The 16,817-nt window shown below is 48.7% G+C and overlaps 1 protein-coding gene and 1 long non-coding RNA gene across 5 annotated transcripts in view; both read right to left on the bottom strand.

Annotated features, from left to right (window-relative positions):
• Positions 1–44: 44 nt before the first annotated feature.
• Positions 45–16,817, bottom strand: part of IQANK1 (IQ motif and ankyrin repeat containing 1) — a 21,194-nt gene continuing 4,421 nt past the window's right edge. For 2 of the 4 annotated variants that reach the window (XM_083448951.1, XM_083448953.1), the window contains exons 3-16: positions 16,416–16,478; positions 15,056–15,189; positions 14,578–14,742; positions 11,201–11,392; positions 6,814–6,939; positions 6,425–6,564; positions 5,101–5,155; positions 4,728–4,820; positions 4,238–4,346; positions 2,035–2,131; positions 1,689–1,823; positions 1,381–1,509; positions 490–651; positions 45–233 (exon numbers count right to left, since the gene is read on the bottom strand). In XM_083448951.1, the coding sequence (XP_083305077.1) occupies positions 179–233; positions 490–651; positions 1,381–1,509; positions 1,689–1,823; positions 2,035–2,131; positions 4,238–4,346; positions 4,728–4,820; positions 5,101–5,155; positions 6,425–6,564; positions 6,814–6,939; positions 11,201–11,392; positions 14,578–14,742; positions 15,056–15,189; positions 16,416–16,478 (1,655 nt within the window). In that variant the 3' untranslated portion in view covers positions 45–178. Of the gene's footprint in view, positions 234–489; positions 652–1,380; positions 1,510–1,688; positions 1,824–2,034; positions 2,132–4,237; positions 4,347–4,727; positions 4,821–5,100; positions 5,156–6,424; positions 6,565–6,813; positions 6,940–11,200; positions 11,408–14,577; positions 14,743–15,055; positions 15,190–16,415; positions 16,479–16,817 lie in introns of all 4 variants that reach the window. The other 2 variants (XM_083448950.1, XM_083448952.1) reach the window with 2 other exon arrangements.
• On the bottom strand, positions 10,259–11,191 carry LOC310681303. Its single transcript, XR_014513217.1, has 2 exons — positions 10,925–11,191; positions 10,259–10,892 (listed from the first exon to the last, which is right to left on the bottom strand). It is a non-coding gene; the product is annotated as an uncharacterized lncRNA (long non-coding RNA).

Genomic DNA, 16,817 nt, shown 5'->3' with positions numbered 1-16,817 from the left:
AGGCCTGGTGCATTGATGTGTAGTAGAAATTCTCAAGAGGCACCTTTTCAAGGAAACCTTTATTTGCATTCAAGCCTGCCTGCCTGCCTGCTTGCAAGAGTCAAGGGGAATGAGTTGTGCTAAGAAAAGGCTTCATGGCTGAGGTGAGGACTGGCCCCAAGGCTTTAGGATGTACTTTTCACAGGGCAAAGGGACGCTGGTGTGAGAAGGGGGCTCTCCGAAAGCCTCGCTTTCTAGGGGGAAAACAAGCAAGTCTTAGTGAGGCTGCAGCCTGCTAAGGGCCGCAGCTTCACTTGGGGGCCAGCAGCACCTGCAGCCACTGGTGGGGGCTGGCAACCACTTGCCCCCTTGCTTTGCAGGTAGCCAGCTCTTTGCAGAGAACCTGCAGGGTGCTGGGCCTACAAGATTCATTACAGGACACAAACCCGCTGCTCAGGTTTTCCTTTAATGTCCAGCACTGGATGAGGCCGCCTGCAGTGCATTGCCTACCGGGACAGGATGACCTGGATCGGAAGGAGCCGCTGCAGCATCTCTTCGGGAGGATGCTGCTGTTTAGTTACAATGAAGAGTTTGAATTTTTCTATGCGAGCTGCTTGAAACTCTGTCTCTGCATATTCAGGCCCATCTGTTGGTCTCCGTAGGGAGAGATACCTGCAAGATTGCCGACAGAGCAAGGCGGGAGTAAGTCTCATAGAAAGCGGCCCCTGTGCTGCTGCTGCTGCTTGGGGGGCAGGGGGGGAGGACCCTTGACCTTCCACGCTTCCTCTTGGCTTCCTAAAGCAGGACCAGTGCTCTGGGCAATGAAGATATTCGCTCGGTGGGGCTTGGGGGCATCTGCTCACGGAGCGCAGGGCCATTAATTTCTGCCCAAAGCATCCTGCTCTTCATTTCTGTGCCACTTACTATACAACAAAAAGAGTACCATCCGCACCCAAGTGGGAGGTGGCAAAAAGCTATGACAAGTCTGGAATTTTGCAGAAATAAAAAATCTGGTAGAAACCCACAAAAGAATGAAGCTGTAAGAGCAGGTTGAAATAAATCTCCCATCGGTCCTGGGGTGGGGGGTTGGGACTTGCATGGCAGGCTGCCCAAAGCCTGGCTGGAGCATTAGAAGGGTCAGCAAGTGCCCAGAATGGAGAAAGATGGGAATGAGAGAGAGAGCAGACTGAAGGAGGGGGAGCAAGCACCCTCTCGGTAGGAGGCGGGGAGGCACTAAAGGTATTGGGAAAACCACTGGGTCTCTTGATTTGGTCACCCATTTGTCAGTTGACAGGACTGAGGCTAAGAGTCGTCTGACAGTGGAGCAGACTCCCTTGGATGGTGGTGGGCTTTCCTTTCATGGAGGCTTTTAAACAGCGGTTGGAAGGTCAACTGTCCCACCTCTCATTCTGTAGGATCTTCTTGTCCAGCAGTGCCTCTGCCAAGCCTGGTTTAAGCCGCTCCAGCTGCTTCTTCACTGTGTCAAACATGTTCACCTCCATCATGTCAAAGACAAGGGGCTTCCCATATCTGGAGGAGACAGGAGAGGGCAAGTCTTTGCCTCTTGCTCACTGGACCAGATGCTACCTCACTCCTGCCACGGCTGTAGGTCCTCAGGTGGCAGCAGCAGCAGCAGTGCTTCTCTCCCCCAGGTGTTTTTGCCTGGCAGTGGGCAGCCTCTCTGCCCGGCATTTGGCTTCTGTCCCTACCGCAGAGAGCCCAGCAATGCCAGGCGAATGGTCTCCTCAGCCATGTCGCTGGGGTTCACCGTGTTCAGAAAGTTGGTGTCCCGATAGCGCAGGAAGATGGCTGCTTGCCCAGAAGGGTCAATGACCAGTGGCCACCTTATGGGGAGAAAGCACAAGAGGGAGCAAGTCTTCCACACCGCCCAGCAGCTAAAACTTCATGGGTGGGGCCTCAGCAGCTGGGAAATGGGGGGAGGGGCTAAGACTGTGAGGCCAAAGAGGGGGCCTTTCGGTGCAGGGGAGGGGAGGCTGTGGGAGATGCTGGCCAGGACCCCCAATGTCTGGTGAAAGTGCTTTCCCTTCAACTCACCGTCCATCTGCATGGATTTTCCCGCCCACGTCTTTCAAGAGCACATCATCCAGCTCCTGCACAGAGCACTTCAGGCCGTGGAACTCTTCTGCTGACCCTGAAAAACCAGCACAACTCTGAGCACTGCTGCACTGTGGTCCTGACATGGCTCACTGCAGGCTCCAGACACCCCTTGATGCTGCAGCATCGCCAGTAGCAAGGACCAAAGCAAAAAATGGGTATTTCAAGGATCTTCAAATATCCAAAGGGCTGCCAGATAAAAGATGGAGCAAGCTTGTTTTCTCCTGCTCCAGGTGGCAAGACCTGAACTAATGGATTCAAGTTACAAGAGATTCCAGCTAAATGTAGAAGAACTTTCAACCCTTGGAGTGAGCGGACTCAGCTGCAGAGTTTTAAAGCAGATGTTGCATGATCATGAGATTCTTGCACTGCACAGGGCTGGACCAGATGACCCTTTAGGTCTTTTCCAACTCTCTATCTCTAGGATTCTATGAAAATAAAAATGCTGATATTATAATGCCTTTATACCAATCTCTGGTGTGACTGCATGTGGAAGGCTGTGTCCAGTTCTGGTCATCGCTCTTCACAAAGGATACTGTAGAATTGGAAAAGGTTCAGAAAAAGGCTGCAAAAATGGTCAAGGGGGAGGGATGGAGCGACTCCCCTATGAAGAAAGGTTACAGCGCTCTGGACTTTTTAGTGAGTAAGAGGTGACATGCTAGAAAAGCATAAAATTATTCATTGTATGGATATGGTATGGATAAAACAGAAAAAGTTTGTCTCCCTTTCTTTTTTTAAGTTTGTCTCCCTTTCTCAAAACATTAGAGCTCAGGGACATCCAACGAAGCTGAATATTGGAAGATTCCAGACAGATAAAAGGAAGGACTTCTTCACACAGCCCATAGTTGAACTGTGGAACTCACTGCCTAAGGAGGCTTTAAAAGATTAGAAAATTTCATGGCCAGGGGATCAATGGCTGGGAATGACAAGTGGGGAAAGTTGCTGCTCCAGTCCTGCTTGTTGACTTTGCTTGGGGGCACCTGCTGGGCCACTGAGACCAGGAGGCCAGACCAGATGGACCTGATTCACCCCATTTGGCCTGATTCTGCTGAAGTGCTCTTCCAAAGTTCTTATGGGTTTACTCTGAGGCAAAGTTGCCCCTATGAGCTCCTTGGAACAGCAGGGCAATGCAAAGCACAAGATGTGGGCAGACCTCACTCTAACAGGCCTCACAGACTGGAAGAGAAAACAAAGCCATTAGAGGACTTTCCCAACACAAAGAAAACGGCCACCTGGAGCATCCCAGTTCTTGGATTGCAGGGGCTTGGTCCAGATGACCCTCGGGGACATTTCCAATTCTACAATCCTCTTGACTCTTATGACTGGATCAGACTGGGAAGTGGCAGTTCTTCACCCCTCCCAGAATTGTTCCCAACCGCCCACCTGCTGGCACTGGACCACAAGCTTAACCTCAGTTAAGAGTGTGATGCAGCAGGAAAAAAAGAGCTAGCACTACTCTGGGCTGCATCAACAGAAGTCTAGTGTTCAGATCAATGGAAGCAATAGTCCCACTCTATTCTGCCTTGGTCAGACTAGACCTGGAATACTGTGTCCAGTTCTCGGCACCACAATTTAAGAAGGATGTTGACAAGCTGGAAAGGGTGCAGAGAAGGGTGACCAAGATGATCAAGGGTCTGGAAACTAAGCCTTATGAGGAGCAGTTGAAGGAGCTGGGTATGTTTAGCCTGGAATAGAGGAGACTGAGAGGAGATATCTCAAAGCCTGTAACAGGGAAGAGGGAGCAAGCTTGTTTTCTCCTGCTCCGGAGGGTAGGACTCAACCCAATGGCTTCAAGTTACAAGAAAGGAGATTCCAACTATACATTCGGAAAAAAACTTTCTCACAGTAAGAGCTGTTCAGCAGTGGAACAGACTCCCACGAGAGGTGGTGGACTCTCCTTCCTTGGAGGTTTTTAAGCAGAGGTTGGATGGCCATCTGTCATGGAGGCTTTAGCTGAGATTCCTGCATTGCAAGGGTTGGACTAGATGACGCTTGGGTCCCCTCCAACTTTATGATTGTATGACCTCTGATTGCTTGAGAAGGAGCCTCATGCCTTTTGCTCACCTTGTCCTGCTAGGCAGGACTTTTCTGTAGACCCATCTCTCCCAGGAACAAGTCCAGCATTTCACTACACAGGACTGACCTTCCTGCATCTGCTCCCGCAGCTTCAGCCGGGCTAGAGAGACCTTTTCCTCAGCCTCTTCGGCAGCCGCGCGCAGCCTCTGCACCAGGGATTCTGCGTCCGCAATAGCCTGTTGCAGAAACAGGTTGTCAGAGAAGCCCTCGTTGTGCTGAGCGTGGCTGGCCTTGCCCTGTGGGAACTGGCCTCCGGGTGCCCAGCAGAGCCTCCTCTCCCTCAGGGTGGCCTGCAGTGGATGCCAGGCAGGAATCTTCCCAGGCACACCTTCTGCAGGCCAAGCAGGCACTCCCTCCACCAGCTTATGGGTTGCTCAACAGCACACAGCCACGGTGCCAGGCCAAGGAACAGGAAGCCCTCGACCCCAGCTGCACAGAAGGCAGAGAGCTCAGGCTCTCCTACCCACTTGGATGCCAGCCTCATTGGTGGGCAAGGGCATGGCTCTGTGAGAGAGAAGCCTGCCTGCTCTGAGAGGCTACAGGAAGGTGGTGCTCACATGGAGGGTGATCTCCGCGTTGTCCATCTGCTTCCGCTGGCACTTGTCGTGCTCTGTGATCCTCCGGTTCAGCTCGCAGTAGGCCTGCTGCAGCTGCAAAGAAGATGAGCAGGCCCAGCCTTTGGCAAAGGGGGAGGGAAGAACAAGGACACCCACACAGCTGGGGCTGCGGGAGGGCCCAGCCTTGGGTGGCTTCTCCCCATAGCGGGGAGGGCCAGGGCCCTGCTGCACAGCCCCCTCATGGCTCAAGGAGAGGGCATGAAATCCACCCCAGCGCCAGCAGGTGCCAAGGCAGGCAAGACCCCAGAGGGCCTTCTGGGAAGGAAGACCATAGAGACAAGGGGATGGCCGCATCGAGCTTCTTGGCTCCCACCTCCTTGCTGCATCTCTCGTGCTCCTTGGCCAGCTGCTCTACCTCCTCTGTCATCCTGGGGAGGGGAAAGAGGAGTCCGAGGCTGCAGAGACCCTCTTCAAGGAGTTGCCTCTCCTTCCCCACCAGCATGCAATGGGGTTGGACTAAATGGCCCGTAAGGACCTCTTCCAACTACAATTCTATCATTGTAATTGCTGGCAATATACATTTAATTCTCTTGATCTTTCTCCTTTTGTTAAGGAAACTTTTATCAATTAATAGTATTATAAAAAAGAAAACAACAGAGTAAGCATGTAACAAATTTAACAAGAAAAGGATTTTTCTCCAAGTGTTTGTTGCAATAAGCAAGTCATTCTTGAAGAAAGTGTAACCATTCAGTCAAAATTAAATGTAAAATCATAGCATGAATTGCCAAAGCAAAGTACTCTCTTTCCTTCTATTAAGAAAACCAGAAGACCTGAAGCAGCTGGCAAGGCCATGTGAGCTGTCTGAGGAGAAAGGGCAGCAGGAGCAGGGGGGGGGGTCCAGCGGAGGGCAACTGCAGCCTCCTCCTGAGAGCAGCCACTCAATGATTCATGGTAGTCACTGGTCATAGTAACAGTTGGCAAGGGGGGGGAGCCACCGCCTTCTGCCCTCCTCCTGCTCCCTCTTGCCCGCCTGGCCATGGGGGCCCCTGGGAGCCCAAGGTGGGAAGGGGGAGGGCTCTGCCCCCAGAGCCTCCCTCCCCATGGGGCAGGTGCCCTGGTGGGCTCTGGCACGTGCTGGCAGTGAGAAGGGGCCAACAGGCTGCAAGACAGACTCCCTTTGCTGCCACTCCCCAGGTGGTTTAGCAAACTCTTTCCTCCCTCTCAATCCTAAAGCCCAGCAAGGGCTTTCCATGAAGCTGGATGTGGGAGGCTGAGGACACACCAAAGGAAAGACAACTTCTTCAAGTAGTTTATAAAGAAACACCAGATGTAGTGATGGCCGCCAACTTGGGTTGGAGACACATGAATGGTGAATAAGGTTGCCTGTGGTCTAATCCATCAGCAGCTTGCTCAAGCACCCCTCCCTGCCTGATACAGGACACCATGAGCTTGCCCCCCCCCTTGAGTCTACTGACTGAGCTGTCCCTGGAATCCAACTGGCTCCACTGGGGTTGTTTTTTGTGGGGTGACCTTCCAGGCTGGGCCAGCACCTAGTGGCTCCAGGTGACAGCAGGTGAGCCGTACAATGGCTGTAGTGGGATGGGGGGGGGGTGCCAGTGGGTGCCTTTGCAAAAGCTCCTACAGCTTGATCCTGCCCTGAGCCCTGAACAAGCTGCAGCTTCCCTGGCAGGGCTCACCGTCGGGTCTCTGCTTCTTTCTGCTTCTTGTCCTGCTGTGCCCTTCGCTGCTCTTCCGCCTCCATCTTCTGGAGCATGGACTCTGTCAGGCTGATGTCCCAGGAGTTCAGCACAGCCACCAAGCTGTCCAGGGAAGCAATCTTGGGAGAGACAAAAGGGCTGTGGGCTTGCAATGCCCATCCAAGCCGCCAGGCCTGGCATGCAGTGAGAAGGGCACTCTCGCTCTCGCCCTTGCTCTCCTCTCTCTCCATGGCTGCTTCAGGGACACCAGCTCCCCTTCTCTTTCAGTTGCTTCGCTCTCTTGCCAGGTGGCCTGGTGGAAGCAGCCTACCTGGAGCTCAAGGCCAAGGAGAAGAGCAGCTGCTGGGGGAGGCGGCTGGGGTTGGTACCTGCTCTGGGGTGTTGCCGTCGTCAGCATAGAGTCGAGGGTCCGCCCCGTGCTGGAGAAGCAGCTCCACTGCTGCCAGGTGGCCCGCAAAGGCAGCACGATACAAAGGAGTCCGGTTAAAAGCGCCCTTAAAAATAAAGGGGGCTGAAGATCAAACAGGGTTTACAGAAGGAAGGCAGCTGGAAGCGAAGCATCCGCAGGAGGCACATTCATGCCACTAACCATCTCTTTACAGTACACTCCAACAGTTCTCTAATTCTGTCAATGCAGGAAAAGCATCTGAGAACTTTTTACTCTTTAAAAAATGAGTTCTGGTTGCCTCTGGAATGGGGGAGAATTGGACTTGCAATATACCATCTGCTAGAACAGCAGTTATTGTCTGCCTGTTACCAAGGAGTGAATCTTCAGCACAGACTGAAGAGACGGACGTCCACTGCCTCCTTTGTGCATTCTGGCTGGATGGTGAGAAGAGACTAACTAGGAAGATGGATTCCCTGTGAGGTTCCATCCCAGGCTCTTCGAGGACATCAGAGGAGGGTTTTTTCACCACTTGCTCTGCACTTGCTCTTCCAGCACAGCATGGCCCCTCAGGGCTGCAGAGGTGGAGTCTCCCCCTATTGCCAGAGGTGCTCTTGCTCACCCTCCGACTGACTCAGAGGCCCTGTACTATTTATTTTAATTCTTGGTTTACAAATATTTCTATGCCACCAGGAAAAGCCAAGGGTAAGAGAGAAGAGTTTTACGTTGATGCCTCCATGCCGATGCTTTTGATGCCTGGCCAGGGGCGGGAGCTGCCACACAGAAGATGCAGCTCTGAGCGGACCAAAGGGAAACCTCCCAACCCAGGAACAGCCGCAGCTGTCACAGGGCCACACTGTCAGAAGGTGCTCCTAGCACCTGAATCCACTTCTGCCTCCAGGGACAAAGATGGAGACAGACCTGTCCTCCGCCTACATAGCTGCTCCTCCAGAGAGTGTGACTCCATCCACAACAGGCAACAGTCATATTTCCCAGACCCAGGAAGTGGTCAAAGACAACAGCATGGAGGACAAGGCTATCTGTGGCTACTAGGTATGGTGGAGGCTTTGCTCTGCCCCCCCCCCCCCCCAGCTGCTGGATCAGGCCAAAGGCCCATCTATGTTCTCAGAGTAGCCAACCAGACACCTCTTTTGGGAAGCCCCCATGCTGTGTGAAGACCTTTTCTTTCATCTGTCCAGCAGGCAGGCTCTTCAGCCACAAGCAAGAGGTCTCCTCCCCAAACTAACAAGGCACAAAGAAGGCACAGGGAGCTCTGTGGGGGAGCAACCAGGTACACAGAGACTGATGCAGGGATTGCGGCAACCATCCATGCTCCCATCACCCAGGATGACCCACCTGCCTCCCAAACCACACCTTCCTATGTCCAAAGGCAATTCAACAGGTGCAGCGCCTCCTTTTTTTTTTTTTCTTTTTTTTTTATAAATATTTTATTCGTTTTTGCATAAAAGACAACAAAGCAAAACAAAGCAACAAACAATACACCAAAAACATACAGAATTACACAAACATAACATACTACAAAAAACAGAAATAAAAACAATCTTATCTTCATATTAATCTTGCATTAACTTGTTTCTCTGACTTCCCCGAGTCTCCCTTCCCTGTATTCCAATTCATACAATTAAACAACAGATCCCTTCCCTCTGTCATAATTAACCTCTTTCTGATTTGAATGTCTTAATATAGCTTATTCAATGCTTAGAACTTAGAATGTTGGGTCTTCTGATCCTTAAAATTTTACTCCAATAACCTTCTACATTCAATCTGATGTTATTTTAACATTCATTAATCTTGTAGTGTTTCTGTAAATAGTCTTTAAATTTCTTCCAATCTTCCTCCACCGTCTCTTCACCCTGGTCTCTGATTCTGCCAGTCATTTCTGCGGATTCCATATAGTCCATGACTTTCATCTGCCATTCCTCCAGCGTGGGTAATTCTTGTGTCTTCCAATACTTAGCAATAAGTATTCTTGCTGCTGTTGTGGCGTACATAAAAAATATCCTGTCTTTCATACGTACCTCTTGGTTGACCATGCCCAGGAGAAAGGCCTCCGGTTTCTTTGGGAATGTATATTTAAATACTTTCTTCAGTTCATTATAGATCATCTCCCAAAAGGTCTTAATCCTTGGGCATGTCCACCAGAGATGAAAAAAGGTACCTTCAGTTTCTTTACATTTCCAACATTTGTTATCGGGCATATGATAAATTTTTGCTAGTTTGACTGGTGTTATGTACCATCTGTATATCATTTTCATAATATTTTCTCTTAGGGCATTACATGCCGTAAACTTTAGCCCAGTGGTCCATAACCGTTCCCAGTCGGCTAGCATTATGTTGTGACCCACATCTTGTGCCCATTTAATCATTACTGATTTCACTTCCTCATCCTGTGTATTCCATTTCAGCAGCAGATTATACATTCTTGACAATACCTTAGTTTTGGGTTCTAGCAATTCTGTTTCCAATTTTGATTTTTCCACCTGGAAGCCAATTTTTCTATCCAATTTATATGCCTCCATTATCTGATGATAGTGGAGCCAATCACGGACTTTACTTTTTAATTTGTCAAAACTCTGCAGTTTCAATTTATCTCCATCTTGTTCTAGTATCTCCCAATATTTTGGCCAATTGGCCTCCATATTGAGTTTTTTGACTGCTTTTGCTTCCATCGGAGATAACCACCTTGGAGTCTTGTTTTCAAAGAAATCCTTATATCTAGTCCATACATTAAACAATGCTTTCCTGACAATGTGAATCTTAAACATTCTGTGAACTTTAACCTTGTCATACCATAAGTAAGCATGCCACCCAAACGCATTATTGAATCCTTCTAAGTCCAGTATATCTGTATTTTCAAGAAGTAGCCATTCTTTCAGCCAGCAAAAAGCTGCTGCTTCATAGTAAAGTTTCAAGTCTGGCAGGGCAAAGCCTCCTCTTTCCTTTGCATCTGTTAATATTTTAAATTTTATTCTTGGCTTTTTGCCCTGCCAGACAAATCTGGATATATCTTTCTGCCACTTCTTGAAACAGTCCATTTTATCAATAATCTGCAGTGTCTGGAACAAAAATAACATTTTTGGCAATACATTCATCTTTATCACAGCAATACGACCTAACAGTGAGAGTTTTAGATTAGACCATATATCTAGATCTTTTTTTATCTCCATCCAGCATTTTTCGTAGTTATCCTTATATAAGTTCCCATTTTTTGAGGTCATAATAATTCCCAGATATTTCACTTTTTTCACCACTGTCAAACCTGTCTCATTCTGAAACCTTTCTTTCTCTCAGGTGCAGCGCCTCCTGCCTCCCCAAGACTTTTCCATCCTGGCAAGGACAGGACTCCACACACCACCAACCCGACCACAACCACACACACAGGAAAAAAATCTTAGCTGTCTCCAACCCCTTATTCATCAGTTTATTCCTAATTTTAAGCTGCTTGGAGGAAGAATTATAGATATGCAATATATTTTATTTATTAACTGAATTTGTATACCGCTCTTCATCTGAATATAACATATGTTATATTCACAACACAAAAATAAAATGAGAACACAAAATAAAACCAACCAACAACCCGTTCCCACAAACACATTTAAAAGGCCATAGTCAGCCAGGGCCTGGTTAAGAAGAATCATTTTTGCCTGGCGCCCAAAGATATGTAATGAAGGCGCCCGGTGATCCTCCCTACAGCTTAGCTGTTCCTGATAAGTCATTACCACAATGCTATTTTATCTGACCTTATCTGTCAAGGGTTTGGTCCGTGAAGTGACATTACACATGGGACTACAGAACCCTTGGCCTTTGGTTCATCAGGTTACAAAAAAAATCTTGTTTTAACAGTGAAATCCCTCAGCATGGGCTAAATACACAAAGAGAAGGGGGAGACAGAAAAAAAGCAAGACTCCTTCACATTATTAATTTGCCACGCAGAATTTCCAGCAGCACATTTGGCTCAAGCACGCTGAGCTTTGGTTGCTGTGGCCCCAACCCTGTGGGGTGCAAGGCTGCCTCCCCAGGACTCTGCCCTCTCTTTCCCTTGCTGGTTGCTGAAGAGCCAGTTTGAAGACCAGGCTGTGACCCTCTTAGGTATGCTGGCTGCCTCACCTGCACACCAGTTGCCAAGCCAGAGACACAAGAGAGGTGAGCCAGTGGCACTTGTGGCACCAGCCTTGCTGGCAATCCCAGGGGAGGGAGGTTTGAGGTGCTGGCCCACCACCCTTCATGTCAACTGCGAAGCAGCCTCCAGGAAAGCAGGCGGAATCACTCTGCCCCCCAAGCACCACCTTGGCTCTGGCTCAAGGCCACAACGCCTTTCACCCTGCCACCTCCCTCCTGCTTCTCACCCGGCTGTTGGGGTTGGCTCCGTTCTCTATCAGCATCCGGATGGCGTCAGGGTGGCCCCCTCCAGAAGCCTCAGAGAGGGGCGTGTTGCCGTTGGCGTCAGTGCAGTCCACCATGTTGAGGCGATGTTGGAGGCGCAGAGCCTTGCCCCTCTCGTCTGTCCCCAGGCCGCTCTTGGTGTCCAGGTCTGCCACCTTGAGAAACCAAATCTGCGGGTCACAGTGGGGAAGGGACATGGCGATTCTGCACTGTGCCACTGCAGAGCAGGAAAGGGGGCCCTTGGCATGCAGGGAGCATGGGCTCCGCACCCAAAACCAGCATGGCACCAACCTGGGACATCCTCCCGGCCCACCCGCACCTGCCACCTCCAAGCGTCTTACCAGCAAAACTTTCCTGGCATATATATTTTGAGGCTGCATGTCTTTGCTGGGTGAAAGAATGGATAAAGTTAGAAAATACAGAATTGTTGGATTTAGAAGGTTATGATAATAGATTTGGTTGGCACGCATATTTATGGTATGAGGAAAAAAGAGTGCACAAAGGTTTTGAAAATCACATATTCCGAGGTCCGCTGATTGAAGTATGGAATAGGTACAAAAATTTATTAGTTTAAAACTCCATTCTGGCTGTCGCCATTGGAGGTAATGTGTGTTAAGAAGATCAATATGATGGGGAGTTGGATTACATATGAGAATTTAATTATAAAAGAAGGAAATAAATGGAAACTGAAACCATATGAAGAAGTTAAAGAATATGTGAATGATTGGCTACATCCAATTGAATGCGATGTTTAAAAAAGAGATGCTGGAAAGAGGTTTTCAAGAAGAAAAATCTAGATTTCAAAAAGAAATTTTGAATAATGATGTTAAAATTCTATCTAAAATGTATAAATTATTACTTGAGTGGCATACAAAGGATGAAGAGGTTAAAGTTGCAATGATTCAGTGGGCCAAAGATTTTGGTTATAATATTCAATTTGATGACTGGATAAGATTGTGGAAAGAAGGAATGAAATTTACTGCATGTACTACAATAAAAGAAAATGTTATGAAAATGTTATATAAATGGTATATAACACCAGTAAAACTTGGAAAGATGTATAAAGTTAGTAATAAATGTTGGAAATGTCAGGAGAAAGAAGGAACATTTTATCATATGTGGTGGGAATGTAAAAAAATGAAAGGTTTCTGGGAAATGATTTACAATGAGTTGGAAAAAATGTTGAAATATACTTTTGTTAAGAAGCCAGAAGCTTTTCTGTTAGGAATATTAAGAAATGATATAAAAAAGAAGGATGAGAAGTTGTTTTTATATGCAGTAACAGCGGCAAGAATTTTGGTGACTCAAAAATGGAAACAGGAAGAAATCCCGATGAAAGAAGAATGGAGAATGAAGCTGATGGAGTACGTAGAATTAGATAAATTAACGGGTAGAATTCGGAACCGACGAGACCAAAGATTTACCGAGGACTGGAATAAATTTACAGAGTATATTAAAAATATACGTGAAGGACAATTAACGCTTGTAGGTTTTCAAGAAGCTCTGTGATAATAACGGAGAGAAATATTGTTTTATAATATTTGTTAAGACTAATATGGTTTTTAAAAAAACACAATATAGATGGAAGAAATGTGAATAATTGTGATAATATGGAAAATTTCCAGACAGGCTGAGGGAAGTCTAAAAGTATAAAGACTAGAACTGGATGTAAATTTTGGATGGAATGTTTTTCCTTTATTGTTATTTTTGAAAAATTTGATTAAATTTTTTTTTAAAAAACTTTCCTGGCAGCACCTCCCTTTGCCTCCTGTGCAATCCATCCCCACACACTCAGGCAGTGGCTTTTCAGAAAGAAGGCAAGAGCTGGCAAAACAAGCCCCACACAGAGAGCAGGCCAAAATAACAAACTAAAGGAAGCTCTGCCGTGCTGTGTTGGCGGAGACGGGAAACAGGACATACTGAGCTTGATAAGCTCACCTGGGCCCAATCCAGGAAGGCAGCTCTTACACTCTAGCAATCTGGTCCTTTTTCCACTCCCTGCTTTGTTTCTCTGAGCAAAGCCATGGCATGGCTTTTACACATTTTTGGTGCTGAATAAACCTTGCAGCAACAACAGCAACTCCCCTGTGCTTTACTCTCTCACACATAAATTCTGGCTGCAAAGCCTGAACCTGCAGCTTAGAAAAGGCACAAAGAAGTCTCCAACTCAGTGTAGTGACCTTCTGGAGTTGTGCTATGAAGCTGCTGCTGACACTGATGGGCTGAGCTGCTGTGGCAGCACAGAAGGTTCAGTTGCTCAGGGAACCTGGCTGTTGGACTGGTACAAAAACCTCACATGTGGGCAGACATCAGGGCCGCAAATTGTCTGGAGTCAGGGCTGAACACAGTGAGGCCCAAATTACTGACAACACCTAATTAGTCAGGGTGGTAAAACTAGTAATATGCCAAAATCTGCCCTTCAATTTCTCAAATGTTTTCTTTCTATGCTTCCATTTTTCTGCCTCATTCTCAGGGCACTTTAGATTTTCAGTGGATGCAGTGAGATTACCTTATTGTTGCAAGTTGGCTGAGGGTGGCCCAGGGGTCCTCACCCCCAGTAAACACTACTTCCGCACTCTGCAGGCCTTTCCTTCTGATATGAACAAGCCCTGAGGGGGAAGTGACCTCATGGTGTCTCTGCTGAGCCTTCACTGAAACAAGGGCATGTGGGAAGGCTGCTGAGTGCAGGTCCCGGGGTGGGGTGCGGGGAGAGGATTTGTGGGAGAAGAGAGAAACAATCAGAACAACTCCTGCCCAAAAAACACCTGGCTGCTACTTGGTACTTTGAGGAGCACCAGAATACGAAACAGGGCGGACGAAGCCTGGAGCCAAGTGGCACAAGTCTCACTCTGAAGCTGACCAAACACTGGTAAGAACACACAATCGTGCCTACCATGTGGCAGTGCAGGCTGCGAAAAAGGCTCATTTTGCAGCTCACGTGGTTTCATCCGGGAGCCAGCTGGCAAACTTATTTTGGACGGTGCAGAGGTTACTGACTCCCAGTGCAAGAGCAGAACCTCTGGATTCCCCAAGGCGCCCTGTGAGCAACCGGCTATGCACTTTGAGTATAAAGTTGAGGGTGAGCTTGACTCCAGCTGAAGTACCCCATGCTGCTACCGAGGTTATTTTGTGCAGTCGGTTTCACCTGATGCAGTCTCTGTGCCTTCCTTGAAGCCACCCCCGCTCTGTCCAAAGTGCACATGTGGGCCCTCTGTCCTCATTTTGAGACTCTAATTTGCCTGCACAGGCCATGAGATCAGGCGCTGCCAGGCAAACAGCTCAGAAGCCACAAGCCGAGGGTAGGGCTGAGTGATTCTGGCTACAGCGAGGCCTTGCCCACCTCCTTCAGGACGGCCTTCATCTCTTCCACGTCCCCATCAAAGGCCGCTTCCAACATCCGCTTCCTCCTCTGCTGCTCCTCCCGCTGCTTCTTCTTCTCTTCCTCCTCTTTCTTTCTCTCCCGCTCAGCTTCCTCTCGCTCCCTCTTCACCAGCGCAGCAAAGGCCTAGGACAGAAGCCATGGAGCCAACAGGCCAAGTCACGGAGAGGCAAAACAGAAGAAGGCTTTCCACACTGATGGGCAGCGGAAGAGCATCAAGAAGAATGCAAAGCACGGGGCGACCACAGGAAGATCTGGAGGACTTTAGCCTGAGCTTCAAGCCACAGAGATGTTTCCCCAGCAACCACCCTCACAAGCGAGCCCTGGACTGGATTTTCTGTCTCGTCTACAATGCCTTCATGTTGATGATGTCTGTCCCAGCTTCCCTTCCCCCTGGAGGGGGCTTCTCTCAAGTTCCCAAAGCCAAGTGTCACCTCACCTCTCTCTGGAGGCGGTCCATTAACTCATTGTACTCCTGTCGCTCTTGCAATCGCCTCGCTCTCTCACGACATGCCAAGATGCGGCGGAAGGCACTCTGCAACGTGAGCGCAGCCTTTGCTTCACGCGTCAGCTCTGAGGGCAGAAAGCAGAAGTGTAGGGCCATAAAAGGGAATCCCAAGGGATTTGCTGGTCGTTTAGGTCCTAGGAGGTAATGGCGCTTGTGGGATAGGGACAGGGGGCTCTCCAGGTGAAGGTTCCCCACATACAGTGTATTGTCTTGCCTTACCTCAGTCCTGCTTTACAGCCACACCAGCGAAGCACTTTTGCAGCACTGAGCCAGAGAGATACTTCAGCCTTGTAAATGAGCCTCCAAATGCTACTAGCCTGGAGGCTGGCAAAAGAGGGGGCAATTCCATATCTCTGGAGACTGGGCCCACAGGAGGGAGGGGGCAGGCCTCCCCTCCCCTCCCAGCCAGCCAGCTCGCAGCAGACATGAGCTCTCACACAGAGCTACAGTTACCAGGCAAGGGCGTAGGTACAAGGCTGAGCTACTTGCTCCTTTTCTCTGCTTCTTCAACTCTGGTGAAAAAAACTGAGGGGAACCTAGTCACAAACTTCCTGCAGAGAAAAGAAGTTCTACACAACATGAAAAGGTCAGTCGAAGTAACATTTTTTGCTGGTCAATGCAGATTGGAGGAGGAGATGGCAGCAGGGTGTTCCCCTCAAACAGGTATTTTGAACGCAGAGATCTGGAGCCTTTCCAGACTCTGGTTGTTTCTGGAGTCGATCTGGCCTCGTTTCTGACTTCTTAGGTTGACATTGTTGGAATTAGTGCTGTTATGTTTAAATTTGTTTTTTCGGCTGTATATCATTCTGGCACATTAATTTTTTGAGGCGCCTAACTCGTTAACAAAACATAACCCTCATCGTTCTCACAAGAAAGTAACAAACTTTAGTGCTGCTCCTGGTCCTCATTCCCCTGTGAGGGGTTTTGCCTTTAATGGCTGTCTATGAACACATCAAATAAATGGGCTGAGCCCAACAGCTGCAATTGCTCTTCACTATTCCTTGTCCCCCTTCCTCTGCCATCCCTCCAGGTGGGGGGGGGGGGTCAGAGCCTGCCTCATTTTTGTTCTTGCTTAACAGCTCTCCATGAAGTGCCACAAACAGTGGTGGGGCTGACTGTGGGAATAAGCCAGCCTGCCTACAAGGAGTCGGGCTCAGAGGAAAATCTTGCACCAAACCTGTTCAAGAGAGCCTCTGCTCTCCTCCCCCGCCATATTTCACCCCCATTAAGTCCCTGCCACAAAGGCCTTGCAGACCCCCCCCCCATGAGCTTCTGCTGTGCCACTGCCTACCTTTGGGATGGCTGCTCAGGGACACTTCTTGGGGTCTGGTGCTGTTGCTTGGTAGGGCAGCATCTTTTCCATCAATTGTGGACCCTGAGCCAGTGGAAAAATAAAAGAGAAACCAAATTCAAAAAATGCTAATTGTCACCGGGATAGCTAGTGCTGCAGAAGACAGATTCCTGCCTTAACAGATTGGGGAACTCGGCCCATGCTAACAAAATGAACTTCAACAGGCGCAAATGCGAGGTTCTGCACTTAGGCAAGCGGAACCACAAAATACATTTGAGCTGCCCTGAATATATTATATATAGCATAGTACATTTTGTATACTCCTCATGACAAGCAGAAATCCTTCAGCACCCCTTGCTCCACACCCTGGACTGTGCAGTGGATCCTCACAGCTGGCTCTGC

Source organism: Podarcis tiliguerta (assembly GCF_965153285.1).
Source record: "Podarcis tiliguerta genome assembly, chromosome: 7".
NCBI lineage: Eukaryota > Metazoa > Chordata > Lepidosauria > Squamata > Lacertidae > Podarcis > Podarcis tiliguerta.
The sequence above is the reverse complement of the archived record's forward strand: the minus strand, read 5'-3'. Positions and strand labels throughout refer to the sequence as shown.